The 17,793-nt window shown below is 36.1% G+C and overlaps 1 protein-coding gene across 2 annotated transcripts in view; it reads left to right on the top strand.

The window, feature by feature from the left end:
- Positions 1 to 13,910: 13,910 nt before the first annotated feature.
- The window catches only part of TfAP-2 (transcription factor AP-2), a 48,416-nt gene continuing 44,533 nt past the window's right edge, over positions 13,911 to 17,793 (top strand). Inside the window, exons 1-2 of one of the 2 annotated variants that reach the window (XM_089260503.1) lie at positions 13,911 to 14,485; positions 14,554 to 14,601. In XM_089260503.1, the coding sequence (XP_089116629.1) occupies positions 14,563 to 14,601 (39 nt within the window). In that variant the 5' untranslated portion in view covers positions 13,911 to 14,485; positions 14,554 to 14,562. Of the gene's footprint in view, positions 14,602 to 17,793 lie in introns of both variants that reach the window. The other variant, XM_089260504.1, reaches the window with a different exon arrangement.

The following is a 17,793-nucleotide window of genomic DNA, read 5'->3' as shown; positions in this document are numbered from 1 at the left end:
CTATATATTTTCGTGGACAATGATATACCAGTTCCAGGAAAAACGGTGAATATCTTATTTGAAATTCCTAGTTTGGTGAATATCTTTACGTATTTTCTGATATAAAGTGAGTTAGCAAATATCTTAACCATCACTCTTCGTTTATATATATTATAAATTCAAGCTGTTATACTAGATTTTTAAATAGTTGACACTGTAGATGTAGGTTGAGACGTATTCCCCGAATATATTCACCAGCCTCTATCTGTTATACATGTAGCAATGGTTAGCATATTTGCTAACTCTACCTTAACTGATATATATAAACCCATGCGAAAATATTTACCAAATAAAGTTATAAATTTTCTACAATTCTCATTTATACCTAGATTGCATACAAAATTTATAGCTGCAATATTCACCTTGCTGTCGCAAAGACATGTAATTTTTTATATAAGCTCTTATTCATCTTATATAAAATACTTACATATACAAATAAATAGTTAGTTTTAGTCTTTCAAATCATAAAAGTATTGCATGTTTGTATAACAGTTTTGAACTTAAGGCTTTAAAATTTGAATTCGATATTTTGGTAAATGCGTTTAATAGTATATACAATTAAATTTCTTGTTTCTATAGTAAGAAACAAGAAATTTAATTGCATATATTTTCACTGTTTTTCGAGATATTGTGATCTCAAAGCAGAGCTGATTTTGAAATCCGTTGAAGCTTTCCGTCTCTGCACGTCCGTATGTATGAACGCGTCGATCTCAAAAGACATGAGCTAGAGACTTGTTTGTTTTCCGTGTGTATCACTAGAGACTTATGCTTTGTCACATGCACACATTTTAATATTATGATCACTATTTACAAATTTCATGGAGATAGTCCATCGACAAGAAAAGTTATTAAGCAATTAAGTTCCTATAATAAGCCCACACAGAAGTCCATGCGAGTTTCTTGTGTTAGCAGAGGGGTTCAGGAGGTTTCGTTGTCGAGCAGTCTTGTTTTTTACTTATTTTGAACTAGAGACTTGACATTTTTTTTTTTTATTTTATTTTAATAACAACTTAAATTATTTTTAATGATAGTTTTTTAATTTAATATTGTGCATTATGAATAAATAATAAATGCATTATGATGAAGCCTATTGATTCCAAGCCAACCTCGGCACAATAGATGTGTGTTATTATTGTCGCACCTCGCCGTTGGCTCGGTGTCATTCAGACAGTAAGATGCTTTCTTTATAATTTCACTTAAATTGAAAATGTAAGGTAAACCATAATTAAGAAATTTGTCGGGTGCGAGCGTGGGTAACCAGAACAAATTGTGAATTACACGCTCGCTTAACCACAGGTTAGCCACCCCAGAGCAGAATTGGGAAAACTGTATGCGGAGTGCCGAGAACCAATTGCCAACTGCTGAGTGGTTGCAACATCAAATTGTAATTACAATTTCCCCGCTTTACCTCTACCTCCACCACAACCACCTCCACCTCTGGTCGTCCTTGCGCTCGCCTTTGAATTTGTTAACATGCGCGCGTTAAAAAATGCTCTTGATGGTGTTGCCTATCAGTGTCACTAAGTGAGGGCTACGTGACAATTTGCTGTTCCGCGAATCTCCCCATCGCTTTTTTAGCACCCCTCGGACAGTGTAAAAAGTGACTCGCCCTTCGTGGTCGCTTAGCTTCAAACCGAAAATAGTACTAACATGTGGTAACCCATAATTTGCGCTAAGGGAGTTATTAATATATTTATCATATCGTCCTTCTTGGGAATGATTGTATTTAGATAATAAGGCACAGCTTATGAATATATATAGTAGAGAGTGTAAAAATCTATATTTATAAATAAAGTGGATACAGACAATAAAGCATTCAAGAATATTCATTATTAAGTTTCAAATCCTGAACTAGTTTTGCGACAATGCTTATGGCCAATACTTGGGCTTCTATTCCATGTAAACTTTTTATACCTTCAACCCTGAAAATGGGAAATCAGGGTATAATGGTTTTGTAACAGGCAGAACGAGGCGTGGCGTCTTTTTAGCACTGTCCGTCTGTCTTTTCGTGAATTGTGAATTGTGAATCCTTGAATAGTATTGAATCTTCAATGATACATATCGCTCCTCAATTGCCTATGTAACGTGCGAAAGTTTTCATGAAAACTATGGAAAAAAATCACTAAGTCCACATTATATCGAGTATGATATATTATATTGAGTTCTCAACACAAATATTTCATAAATAAAATTAGCTAACAACATTGCAGTTTATTAAAGATAGTCTGTTATAACTAAATAACTAACATAATACAAACATTTTTGCAATGCTAATACTATATAAAATGTCTTCTCTATGAAGAATTTTTCGAATGGGCGATACTCTCTTTAAAGTTATTCGTTTTCAGTGCCCATATACCATATATGTACATAAAACGTAATCAAAATCGTTTTGCTGTTTTATAACTAAATCTTTCAGATCAATGCAAAATATTTTGACATAGAGTGGGAATTAACATTAAGAGCAAGAGGACGGATTTCAAGTTTTAAATCCTCTTGCAAATGAAAATTGGCTATTTGTCAAATAGGGCGTAGCGGAGGACAACAGAACACTTTTAAATTTAAACACAAATTGTCAGATCAAAAACAAAAATTGAAAATCACCATCTGTCAAAATTCACGTCATTCCACGCAATCTGCCAGCGCACTGAAGACTACCTCTCTACCCCACAGGCTAATCCTTTGAGCAACAATGTGGCATATTTGAGGTGGACGGAGATAATTGGGATTCTGTTTGTACAATGTTTTCCTGGTGCACTTGTCAAGTGTTGGCATACCGACTCGACTGAAGCGCTCATTAAAAAATACCTCCTGACTACTCTGCAGAAAGAGGGTGGTCTATCTAAGTAATTGTGAACGCTAATGTGTTACCTTACGCCATCAAAAGAACACTCGTGAAGGGTGGTAGAGGCTTATGAAACTTATATATCCCCAATTATTCGATACAGCTATTAGGTACTTACATATATGCAACATAAAGGTCAGCCTACTTATTTCAAAATCAATCTATTCCTTGGTGCGTAATTCACATTTACAATTCAATGGGATTCCCATTGAAATTTATGCGAAAATCTATACAATGAATCCTTGCAATGTAAACAGTAATGGGAGTTGGTATTTTCAGTAAAAGGAATTATAAATGCTCATAGTAATGGAATCAAAGCTATTTTAACAGAGATTATTTAGATATTTCTTTTCTGAATTTTATTTGCAAAATGTAACTCAGCTGTTATTAGCTGTCTTTAAAAAAAGGAGATTGATACATGCCGAAATAAACTATAAATTAAGTCAACTCGCATATCATGAGAAATTCGAACACGTACTCGTGTCAAAATTTTCCCAATCTGCCCTCTACCGATAGAGGAGGTTACTAGTAACTTAAGTATCTAAATTTGAAGCTTTTAGCTCTTATACTTCAGGAGATATAAACTTTTGCGGTTTGACACGTCCCGCATGGCGGACATATATCCGACAAAGCTTTTTGATTTTGGTAGTATATATACCAAATTTAGGGTCTGTAGCATCAATAGTGTCCAAAATATAACAGAATTTGAAAAATCATTTTACCTTCAGGTCCGATTTGCTACGCCCCTAAAAGACGTACATATATAATTTTTTCATCAGTTTTTATAAAATTTTAACGGTCTAGCTTAAAAACTCTTGGAGATACAGTTTTATCCGATTTGGCACGCTCTAATGAGCGTCGATATATCCACCATAGCTCGTGAAGGAAAATGCATTTTCCGATTTTTATAAATCGGCGATATGCACGATTTCACTTTCATTTCACTTTTGTGAATGAGTAAATTATTACAGATCAATTTTTATATAAAAATCAAATCATAACTCTGTGTGTGTACATATACTTATGTACATATACATATACTATGTGCATAGGCACTTGCCCATTGCACTTGTCCTATGCATTTGACAGTACCTATTCAGTAGGTAATATTTGTATGAATTATTGACACGTTCCCCTGTACCCATATATATAACACTATATGAGTTTACTATTTATTTAGTTTTAAGAACATTTTTTTTACAGTCTGACAACACAAGCTTAACAGCAGAAAATGCCCTTGGCAAGGCGGTACAAACGTGGATATGTGAACTTTTTGTCTTTCCAATAGCACATAATGTCCACGTTTAAGTGTATAACCTTTAGCGAATGTCCATTAGTCTCGGTTATGGCCTAATTGGGCTCTGGTTCGTCCTTTTTCCTCAGACTCTTGACAGTTGGACGGAACATATTAACTTACATATTATATTATATTATGAATTATATATGAAAAGTATTAATACGTAGATCATATATCATATGATATACCTCTTTTAGTTTAAGAGATATTTCAATTCAATTTGTATACCCTGGACCCATTGAAAATGGGAAATCAGGGTATAATGGTTTTGTTGAAATGTATGTAACAAACAGAAGGAGGCATAGCAGAGCCCACAAAGTATAAATATTCTTGATCAGGAGTCGATTTGGCCCTGTCCGTCTGTCTGTCTGTCCGTATGTATAAAAGCGTCGATCTCAGAAAGCTAGAGACTTCAAACTTTTGTAAATGCCCGTCGATATACAGTGCGCATATCGAGTTTATCACTAAAAAACGATAACTCATTCCGATATTTTTATTTATGAAAAAACTTATCGAGGATCAGTTTTAAAATTATATCTCCTACATCTTTAAAGGTAGAGTTTACAAATTTAAAATGTATATTAAGATGCATTTTATACAATTCTACGTCTAGAAATTAAATTATTCAAAAAATAAATTCTCATAATATTGCCAACACTGCAGCGCAGCCCTATAATGGTATTATTTATTTTTATCATATAAATTATGTGTAATATTTAAAAGTGATTTTAAAAAAATTGCAAATAAACGTTTATTCTTTTTTTTAATTTGCCGTAAAAAATAAGCTTTGTGTGTTTTCCCCACTCTTCATAGGGCTTCTTTTGAACTTCAGTTTTGTTTATATTCATACTCTTATTTGCGGTCGCTGTTAGAAATATACGTAAAATATATTTCAATAATAAATACTGCTTGCAAATTTTTCAAATTAGTATGTTAAAATGTGTCTAGGGTAGCAGAGTATATAACAGTCTAGGATACCCGGCTTCGGCTTCATCTTATTATATATCATTGCATTTGTACATGAGGTTATGTTTGTATTATAATCAAGGATTTGGATATGTTTGAAAAGTATTTAGGTCCTCATAGCGGAATTGCACTGTGTTAGCTGAAGCCGACCATCCACTTGCCACGTAATTTGGTTCTAGGATTATCCGAATAATAATGAACCGCACAGCTCGAACATTTATTTACCGGCTATTGGCTTTCCCATGAAATAGAAATATTTACTCAAGTGCGTAATCCTCCTCTGCAGCTCAGTTGCCAATAGGCAATTGGCAATGCCAATTGTATGGACACTAAAAGAGCAATTGTAGCTGGGCATGAAATTCAAATACAAACAACTCGAACAATATCCATTCATGAACCTGTCAATCCTCAATCGAATTGGGATTGTGTGAATATAAAACTGGAATGTTCGTGTATTCACGTGTTTATTTAACCGCTTAGAACGGCGCTGCGAATTGGCGCCATCTGTTCACTAGACTTATTTACAGCACATCTGTATATACATATACTCAAATATCTGTATTTACGGGTCTTTGTTTATACATTAATTCATCAGATTTGTATATGGGTATAAGACTTAAATAGTGTGTTTAAACTCTCGGATTAAGAATCGGTTCACCATCGGTTCATTTATAACTTCCCATAGCTACTTGGATAAGTTTGTTTTTTCGTCTAATGAGTCCTAATTAATGAACTACGTACATACATACATATACATATACATACATACATATATATTTAATATGTTTATACAATAAAATTTCAACGCCAAAAATAATAATCTACGAATTTACATTGGAATGATATTCTTACCGATTTAGTTGCCTTCAATAGCATAAGAAACTATATCTAGCTCCTCGTCCTCGTTCTCCAAACTATTAAAAAATCTTGTGATTTTCGAAGGTGTCAATTCCTTTGCGGACATTCTTCCTAAGTAAGAAACACTGTCGACAAAAATACATATATCTGTAGGTTGGCATCAAAGAGGAACATAAACCACATAAAACAATCCAAAACCAATTCCGATGACTCATAGCAACACATAATGACACAAAACAACAAAATACTTATAAAACATAAACACTATCAATGGTATGTTGCATAAATGCAACAAAATTGAGAGCGCAAAATAGGACTCCTAATAGTGCTTTATATACTCATTCACGAAAGTGAAATGAGTATATTGGTTTCGTCCGTCTGTCCGAACACAGTCTATTTCGGCACTATTGAAGCCAGAGACTTGAAATTTGGAACATATACTCGTGTATATCTCCGATTTATAAAGTGCTAAAATTTTCCGGATCCGCCCACTATAGCGTGGCAAATCGGAAAATGTATTAGAGCAAAACTTGGCTACTAAATTGCTGAGTATTCCCTAGTCGGTAATGCCCGACTGTAACGTTATTACTTGTTTGTACATATATTTGCAGCATACCGTTATTCAAGAGTTACTCACAATACACAACAACAAACCCAAAAACTTGATGACAAGCGCATTATTAATATAGTTACCTTGCTCGCAAATTAAAAATGTTCTTTTTTAGAAAAATTTGCAAATATAAAATTAGACATCATGTATACAATTTACAAATTTGGCGGAAAATATTATTATGTGTAATAGTGTAACCAACCTCAAAAATGGAAAAAAAATGCATATTCCATTGCGAAATAACTCCATTTAAAGGGTATTTTGCAGATATGCAACAAGGGTTAGTCCTTGACATATGTATGTATTATTTGAATATCTGTAGCTCGATCATTTTGTAATAAATCACAATTATAATATTATATCTATATCAAGTGGGGTCTATAGTAATATAAGTAATAGTAGCATAAGTACTTTCGACTGTTTGACTTGGAGATCCTCTGAAACCTCTGAAGAATTGATATTCCAATAATTCAATATTTCTTTTCCGAAAACATCTCTCTCTCTCTCTCTCTGCACTCTCGCTGCTAAAAGCACAGTTGACATAGCGACTGCGCTCGGTAGTATACTGCGCTGCAGTATGAGCTATATAATGACAACGTATTTATTGAATGAATCCTAGTACATAGATGGAGTTTCTGAATAAAGCTTTCAGAATGCGATAACATTCAGTTATTTGTATTTACTTTAGTAAACACGACAGGTAACGACCCTGATCAAGAATATGTATATCTACTGTAACCATAGCGTATGTTTTCAGGCTAAATATGTTGTCAAATTTTTGAGGTAGAGATTACCAAATCCTTACATTGATATAGAGAACTATCAATGCGTGAGTTAAGCAGATATTTCAGATTTGTATAGCCGATTCAGAATATAACTATTGATTCGAGAATCACTTTAAATGCTGGTAATCATAGCATAATCTTTAAAATTTGCATGCTCTTTATTCGAGAGAAGGCACTTGAGATCCATATCACGCAAATTATTCTCGTCACGTCTAACGCTTATAAAGCATCATTCAAAGTGCCCGCCAATTTTACTGCTTACCAGTGTGCTCTATCTTGTCCGGACGGCTGAAGTATTCTCTGCCCTATCCCCCGATATTTGGTATGCATATGTATATGTATGTATGTACATTAGACTGGGCTGAATGACCTGCACAAAATTGCTTTGGGCATTCGGAGGACGGCGACGCGACGCGTCGCGATGCGATGAGAGGCGATGCGATGCGATGCGATGCGAGGCTCATTGTGGGTGTTTTGGCATTCAGATTACGCTTTGTAGTAATTAGAGGGAGTAGAAGCTTTGATATTTTCAAGCGGCAACTGCGCAGCCTGGTCATCATTCCCTTGTATCTCGAGCTCCCCACCCTCCACCCGCTGCCTGGATGCCATTTGCAAACGGCTGCACACTCTTTTGAGATCAAACTGATCGGCCTGCGGCATCGGGCATTAAATGAGAATGTGAGGGTAGGAGCATCAGCTTTGGCACGGGCTTATGCACATGTTTTACACTGCACGTGAGCGGGATGGGAAAGGGTAACAGGAGTATGAATGGGAGTAGGAAGGAAAGCAGTAGTGAGAGCAATAGGTGATAGGATTTGAAAATCTATAAATGTTGGCAATATTCAAAGGATACTTTCTAAAACAGCTCGATTCAATTACCTATGAATATTGTTTTGGGCTCCCTTGGCCTAAGAACAAAAGTGGACAATCGAGTACATGCTTATCAGGTGAAACAACGTGTGCCACGTACCACCACTGCCAATAGGAAGGAAAAGTGCATAGGAGGCTCGTCAACGGCAAATAAAAGGCGCATTTTTATTAGGCAGTCAAGCTCGGTAACGGTTGCCGACTGATTGCCAACCAGCAGCCTGCTCCAGCTCCATCGCCTATGTCGACTTGCAGGCACAGCCAGGCCCTACATGAAGCTTTAGCAAGTTCGCTCTGTTGCTTATTGTCTGTTTGCTGATGCCTGGTACCTTGTGCCTGGTACCTGGTACCTGCTGCTGTCCCGCTCCCTACTGCCGTGTGCTGCATTGGAGATTCGAGTGCGATGAAAACACAGCCAATGCGAAGAGCCATAAGAAGGAGTAGGAGCAGCGAAACGCAACATAACCAAAACAAGTCCCAAATGAACGGGGCAGTATTCTTCAATGACGATATATGTTTACTCTATATTTCTTGGTACATGCACAATATACATTATTTTTTATCGTGTTACTTTTCTTATTGAATATTGTATGAACTTATTTAAAGAGCTCGCCACCGTGCTTGAGCTATCAACGTAAATTTCATTGCATACCATATGTTGAGCCATTGCAAGGGACAAAACGCTTTACATCGTACGAATACCCGAAAAGGTGTAGGTGTAAGACATAAGAATATAAAGCAAATGTTAAGCGAACAAAATGCAAAGTCAAACGAACAAAATCCTATAATTAAACAATTATTGCAACTCCCACTTTTTGCTCGAGGCCACTGCCGGATTCAGGACCCTTGCGCTATGTGCACTACTCCTCCTTTTTGAGATCACGACGGTCGTTGCACACTGTTGCCGATTATGAAGCAAAAAAGAGGAGAAGCAAAAGCAAGTACTTCTCTCTGTTGACCATACTGCAGATGTGGCACATATTTCTGGCAGAAGCTCGTGCTCATTCCTGCCTTAAATATCAGACACCAAACAGACTTAGTTTTGATTTCGCACTATACATCGACATCAAAAAGAGATTGTAAAGAGATGGTCGAATACAAAAATGAATCAAAACAAGTGAGAAAGCTCTAGTCGAGACTGCTCAAATGCGAGATCCCCTAAACCCTTCAAGCAACTGATATTTCAATAACAATTCGTATACACACACGCACATACACACGCACACACACAAGCGACTGCACTTGGGCAGCGCATTATTATGAAAATTTATTTGCTGAATAATTTAATTTTTGGACGTACAATCCTAATGAAACTTTCAGTACTTAATCATAATGTTTAAAAGTATGTATATACCGAAGCATAAGTCTCTAGTATTTGAAATACGTGATAAACTCGATATCCGCGCGACATATACGGACATTCTAAAAGAAAGTTCAAGTCTACAGCTGCTATATCTTCTGAGATCGACGCGCTCAAACATACGGACAGACGGACAGACAGACAGACGGACAGGGTCAAATCGACTCAGCTTGCCGCTCTGATCAAGAATATATATACTAAAAAGTTAAAGTATTTCTTACAAATAGTTGGCAAGATAAATTTTCTGTTTTAAATATAACTTTAGATGTTAGAATATTGCAATCGATCGCTACCAACTGAATAATACTTTTATATACTCATACTCAGATACAGTTATGGCTACGGTATATCTGTGGATTTTACTTGATGTATATGTGTGAGACCCTTTCGGTTAATCCCAAGGGCAAAAGTAATATAGCTTAGGCTCGCAAACGAGTAATCTGCACTTTTCACTTACCACAGACTTAAGCGGGCCAAATTTAAAATAAAACAAAAAAAAAACCTTAATAAATTGCTTAAGAACAACCGATCTCACCCCCAAATCTATACCGCGGTGCACATTATAAGGCGACCTACTCCTGTTGAATGCGGGGCCCAGGTCGTTTATCTCTCTCTGCGACTGACCGCCAGCTTGTCTCTCAACCACGAGCATATGATAATTAACACAGAAGAGCGCGGGGCGTGATGAGGAGCGGTCCGCAGAGCCAAACAAATTATTAAAAATGAATTAGTGGAAATATAAATATGTATATGAAGTTTAAAATTCCACACAGTCTTACCATAGCAGACCATAGCAGAAGAGAACATTGTTTAAATGTTACTTCGGCGTCGACCCTGACTATACCGCAGCCTTAGCAGGAACGCACGTGCGCACAACTGACTGTCTCCATCCAAACCTGCCGCATTTTCAGGCACTGATGAAGCCTCCGGTCTTGCCCGTAAGGCCTCTGCAATTGAATATGAACGAATCGTTAGGTTTGATTTTGTAGAAATATAAAAACTCATTAAATACTAATCTATTCTCGATTTCCTTTTCTCTTGTTTGGGTTAGCATACCCTTAATGACGTTGATTGCCGTTGTCGTTGCCCTCGCCGGACGCAAAGGCTACCCAATTTTAAATCAGGTCATTTCTCATGATAAATAGTTACTTTGCCTTCATATATACTCTGCCTCACGCACCAAAATATTTTCATATTTATGAGTAGTATGGATTCATTTACACTTAATCAGAATAGAAGAAGGGGGCGTGGTATCCAAAATCTGTAAATAACAAAATATTTGTATTCATCATATGTATATACACAGTAAATCTGAGGTGTCCAGGTCTAGTAGTACAAATGAGGCTGAAAAAAGTAAATGAATTTTTCGATTATTCTCGATAAATAAGTTATCGGATGAGTTATCGAAAAAATAAGACAAATTTGTACTGCGTATGCTCTAGAAGAGTATGCATGCAAATTTTCAGCTCTCTAGGGTAGGGCTAAATCGACTCAGCTCGTCGTGCTGATCAAGGGGGTCTACTATTCTTTATTTTGCCAGCTACATACTTTTTCACAAAACCATTATACCCTGACTTCCCATTTTCATGGGTTCAGGGTATACAAATGTTGTAATAAATTAATTCATTGTTGTATTTAAGAGCAGTAAATATTTCCTACCTTGAGATTTTGTCTCCAGCTACTGATGTCCGTCGTGATGATAACCTGATCAGTTAGTTTCATATATAAAGTTTCTCATATTTATGTGATTTCTTAATTTTATGATAAAATGACCTCATTTGCCGTGGGTATTTGCATGCCCATTTCAATACAATAATTTAAACATATGTACGTATAGGGAATGGAAATACATAAGCATATCGTAAAATTAATCGGTTCTCATTATATAGTTGAAGTATTTTTGTTGTTTGTTGTCTGCAAATTCATATATGAATGAATGAAGCAATAGTCGAGACTGCTCGACACCGAGATCTCCTGAGCCGTTGAAGAAACTGATATTTCAATAATAATTCGCACACGCACGCAACACGCATTGGCAGCAGTGTGGGCTTACTATGGGAACTTAATTCCTTAATAACTTTTCTTCTGGATGGACTATCGTCCTGAAAATTATATATTAAGATTATGATTATAGCACGGATATGTATGCATTTGCCAAAGCACAAGTCTCTAGTATTTGAAGAACGTCTTTTATAGGGGTCAGGGTAAATTTTAACAAATATCCAAATTGCATAAAATGCGTCTTACTATATATTTAAAATTTGACTCTAGCTTTAAAGATGTAGGACATATAATTATACCCTGAACCCATTGAAAATGGGAAATCAGGGTATAATGGTTTTGTTGAAATGTATGTAACAGGCAGAAGGAGGCGTGGCAGACCCCACAAAGTATATACATTCTTGATCAGGGCGACGAGCTGAGTCGATTTAGCCCTGTCCGTATGTCTGTCCGTCCGTCCGTCCGTCTGTCCGTATGTTTGAACGCGTCGATTTGAGAAGACAAGAGAACTAGAGACTTCAACTTTTTTTAAAATGTCCGTATATATCACGAAAAAACGATAACTCATTCCGATACTTTTTTATCGATAAAAAACCTTTTTAAAGATCACTTAAAAAATATCTCCTACATCTTTCAAGCTAGAATCTCCAAATTTAAAATGTTTATTAAGATGTATTTTATACAATTTCGGTTTTTGTTAAAATTTACCCCCCACCCCTAAATCCACCCCCTCACCCTCATCTTTGTAAAAGTCGTATATCGAATACTAGAGACTTGTATACAAGTATTCGGTATACACATACATTTAAACATTATGATTACGTTCTGAAAGTTTCATTACGATCGTACGTCTAGAAATTAAATTATTCAACAAATAAGTTCTCATTATATTGCCAACACTGCAGCGCAACCAAAGCGCAAACGCCTGTATATGCGTGCGTGTGTGTGTGCCTATGCGTGTGTGTGTGCTAACTATTATTGAAATATCAGTTGCTTGTAGGGTTCAGGGGATCTCGTAGTCGAGCAGTCTCGACTAGAGCTTTCTTACTTGTTTTATAGGTGATTTTTGATAAGGTTTTTTACCGATAATAAAATAACGCGATGAGTTATAGATTTTTAGTGATAAACTCGATATTCGCGCTAATTATACGGCATTTAAAGAAAAATTATTGTCTCTAGCTCTTATATTATAGACATACGGACAGACGGACAGGGCCAAATCGATTCAGCTAGTCGTCCTGGTCAAGAATATATGTACACTTTGTGGGGTCTGCCACGCCTCCTTCTACCTGTTACATACATCTTTACAAAGCCATTATACCCGGATTTCTAATTTTTATGGGTTCAGGGAATACAAATATTTAATTTAATAAATTTACAAGAGAATAGTTTTCCTTTACTTGCTACAATATACATCGTAAATAATAGCGAAGAGAAATTAAGCAAATATGCATAAATAGAACTAATATTTCAAAAAACAAAGAGAAAAAATACTAACTAAGAGAGTGAAAAGAGAGCACAGCTGATTGGTTGCAGGAAGGGTGGGAAAATATACATAATATAGAGCATGGAGTGTGCAATCGCTGTATGTGTACATAACGCTGTTTGCATCCCCAAAAGCAATATGTATTCCGGCAAAAAAGACGCCGAGGCAAATTTCGGCATTGGGGATTTTGCTGCTGGTACATTGGAAATGATTTACCATTCGGCGGACGCGATTTACCTATGATTACTTATAGTGCACCTAAGATCGCCGAAGTCTACTTAACAAATATATGTGCAGATAATATACATATTGAAGGACAGTTATCAGTATAAATTTACATATGGTATACATGCACACATGTTATCCCTACATACATACATATGAACAAATAGTATGTATGCATGAATGTTGGTATATGGTATATACTTCCGCATTACATACATATTAATGGATATACATTGTCCAAGAGCATCTATAAGGGCTGGCCAAAGATATGCTTTATTTCCTCGGGTGATGCTGAATGTCATACATACAGATATATCTGTATATACCCAGAAATCTCTCTGTGTGAGTGAGCGATGGGGCATATATGTGAATATACATGGCTATATACATACGTGTACAGCACTCCCACATACACACGCATCCACATCCACATCCACACAGACACCGACACACTTACACAAACAAGCATAGCAAGCATATGCACTGGAGAGGCATGTTTGAAGAGTCGCGTTATCTTGGGCGAAATGGAGACGGACCAACAGAAGCTGCATGCAGCACACCTCCGGGTAGTACATAGCCAAAGGCTGACTCCTGGTAGCAGTCGTATAGTGAAAAGCATCAAGCACGTAAGCTGGCCAAATCTTTTGGTCGAAAACCACAAAGAAGATACGGAAGTTGAAATTGATTCAGTTCGTCAAAAACGTAGTTGGTGCCGTCGCTTTACTTCCATATCCACAACCTCAGTGGTCGCTCAGTAGTGCATCAAAGTCATTATACATAAGTGTAGGGATTTGAAACGGAAATTGACTACCCTGAAGCCAAGTACTACAATTTCCTAGTTTATCTCGGTTCAGCTCGGCACTCAGAAAAACAATACGGCGAAATTTATAAACCTGTCTAAAATAGTGTATTCAAAAGTTCCAACGGTAACGGTAACCTGAACGGCAGCGGCAACGGCAACGGCAGCGGCAGCGGCAACGGCAACGGCAACGGCAACGGCAACGGCAACGGCAACGGCAACGGCAACGGCAACGGCAACGTGATTTGTGAATTATTATTCACTGATATTTACATAATTTCCCATTTGCTGACCAACGATTCACAGAGGATTTCATTCTGGATTTCACAAGCAATTTTCGACGGAAGGTGACACGTCCTGCAGACTGTTGGCCAATTGGGAAATTATATTAGCAACTTTTCTCTAATTTCCGTAGGAGTTGGACATGTCATTTCTGGCTACTTTAGATGCCAATGCCTGGCAGGTAAATATATTAGCATATTGTAAAAATTCTTTTTGTTCTTCAATGTTAAATGAATATTTTCTAGAGTGATTGTAGATTACATATAATATTTATGCAAATAAATCATTACATTTATTGGTTATGTGTATGTTTATACCCTGAGTCCATTGAAATTGAGAAATCAGGATATAATGGAATTGTGAAAAGCCTGTAGTACGCAGTATGTAACAACGCAGACCCCATAAAGTACATATATTCCTATAGCCCTGTCCGTCTGCCCGTCCGTCCGTTTATATAAACGGCTAGATATAAGATCTCAGGAGTTACGAGTTTTTCACAAAATTGCTCGATAACTCATCCATTTTTTTTATTTAGAATAATCGATAAATTGATTTTATATTTTCAGCGTAATTTGATTTTGATTAGACCTGGAGTCTTCAGATTTAATGTGTATATACATTTGATGAAAACGAAGATTTTGTAATTTACAGATTTTAGTGCTACACCCCGCTCGTCCATAATTTGTAAAACGCGTATTTTAAGTACATTTTTTATACCCTGAACCCATTGAAAATGGGAAATCAGGGTATAATGGTTTTGTTAAAAGTATGTAACAGGCAGAAGTAGGCATGGCAGACCCCACAAAGTATATATATTCTTGATCAGGGCGACAAGCTGAGTCGATTTAGCCCTGTCCGTCTGTCTGTCTGTTCGTCCGTCCGTTCGTCCGTCCGTCCGTCTGTCCGTATGTATGAACGCGTCGATCTCAGAAGATATAAGAGCTAGAGACTTTTTTTTAAAATGTCCGTACATATCACGCGCATATCGAGTTTATCACTAAAAAACGATAACTCATTCCGATACTTTTTTATCGATAAAAAACCTTATCGAAGATCACTTAAAAAATTATATCTCCTACATCTTTCAAGCTAGAGTCTCCAAATTTAAAATGTATATAAAGATGTATTTTATACAATTTCGGTTTTTGTTAAAATTTACCCCCCACCCCTAAATCCACCCCCTCACCATCATCTTTGTAAAAGTCGTATATCAAATACTAGAGACTTGTGCTTCGGTATACACATACATTTAAACATCATGATTACGTTCTGAAAGTTTCATTACGATCGTACGTCCAGAAATTAAATTATTCAACAAATAAGTTATCATTATATTGCCAACATTGCAATGCAACCCAAGCGCAATCGCCTGTATATGCGAGTGTGTGTGTGTGCGTGTGTGTTTTCTAATTATTATTGAAATATCAGTTGCTTGTAGGGTTCAGGGGATCTCGTAGTCGAGCAGTCTCGACTAGAGCTTTCTTTCTTGTTATCTTATGATTACGTTCTAAAAGTTTCATAAAGATAATTCTACTACAAGAAAATATCATATCTATGCACGTTTCAGGTTATCTCCTAGTTGGGCAGTCTCGACTCGAGCAATCTTTTTTGTTTAATTATATATTTGAGATAATGATGCTTTAGAGAAGTCTCTGATGAACAGATGCTCAAATTGTCTCAATCGACCGCGACTTGAGGAGTTTTCTAACCCCACTTGGCAATAAAATTCTAGCGGATGATCCAGCTCAGTTAATTTAGCTATAAATATGTAGAAGGTATCGAGTTAACCTCGATAGCTCAAGACACTCGGGATAGCTTAAGACATGTTTATAAAATTAGCTATCATACAGATAGATACATAGATGGACTTGTAGGTCTTTATTGCTTTAACGTAAGCCCACCATTATCAAACAAGTATTAACTTGAATATAAAATAATACGCAATTCGGCAATTGAATTAGCGAAAATAGCAACTAAGTTTTAGTTAATTTGCTTACATCTGCAGGCATTCCAATTGAAAATCTCGTTGTAAAATATAGTTTTAATAAGATTATGGAAAACGATAACATAGAAGTCATAGTCTTTAGTCATTTTGCGGGAGTATAACAATTTTCTAAAAACTACTTTGTGCAAATTCAAATTTTCCCATAATATATTGTTGGCTTTCTAGTGCTCACAAAAGTAATTACAGGCGCAAATGCTTGCTAGGTTAAATTAACCATCAAAAAATCAATTTTCTGTCGTCTCTCTTATAAAGTTCCGTATAATTTTGTTATTTCGGTTTAGTGGTTAGATAAATTGAGAAAATCATCCCCTATAATGTACGATGTGTGAAAACGATTGGTAATAGAAAAACTCGCATAAAACGAGATGAACTGAATAAATTGATAACCGAAAATTTTATAATTTGGTATTGATTTAGGTATTTCGTCGTAAATTATATTCCGGATCTGTAAGCCTTCTATGATATATTTATACATACAGTGACTGGGGTTATCAAAAAATTTTAATGTAGATTATTAGTGTGATGTTTAAGTTAATACATAATTAATAATTTTTTAATATTTTTTTCAGTATTTAATATTGCAATCCAATTGGCTAAATTTAGGCAACACTTCTTGTTTTTGTCGCTTATAAAAGGCTTCTTACGTGGTACCTGCCATTAAAGTCATGTTCCCGAAGCACACGGAGAATAGTTTCTGGATGGCATGACTTGCCCAACTCCTCCTTAACATCATTAGCCAATTGTCGATCCGATAGCCGCTTTTTGTCCCGGATCATCCTCACTATATTGCATTTCTACCTCATCGTGGGTTTACTAAATCCAACCATATCAGCAATTGTCCTACGGGAATAGCCATTTTTAAAGTGTTTGAGAACAGGGTCCCGTTTCTCAATAGTCACTTTTCTGCAAGTTGAACTTTTTTGGTCTCATTTTTTAGTTTTTAATCAATATTAAATATTGAAAAATTATTTTATAAACAAGTAAGAAGGCTCTAGTCGAGACTGCTCGACTAGGAGATACCCTGAACTTTCCAAGCTGATACTCTTACTTTCTGCACTTCTTTTACGAACGCACACATACATATACATATATGCATCCACACTCATGCATACAAATATGATAAACTCGTACTGCGTATGGTATACAATAACTTTTCTTGCCGACGGACTATCTTCATGAAACTTTTAGATTAGAATTATAACATGGATATGCATGCATTTGCCTAAGTACGCTTCTAATACTTGAAATACGCCTTTTACAAAGGTGATGGTCAGGGGGTGGATATAGGGGTGCGAGTTGATTTTAACAAAAATCGAAATCGTATAAGATATATTTATCTATCTATCTAAATATATATTTAAAATTTGG

This window comes from Drosophila navojoa, chromosome 4 (assembly GCF_054131105.1).
Source record: "Drosophila navojoa isolate 15081-1374.11 chromosome 4, UAZ_NAV_1.0, whole genome shotgun sequence".
NCBI classification, from domain to species: Eukaryota; Metazoa; Arthropoda; class Insecta; order Diptera; family Drosophilidae; genus Drosophila; species Drosophila navojoa.
The sequence above is the reverse complement of the archived record's forward strand: the minus strand, read 5'-3'. Positions and strand labels throughout refer to the sequence as shown.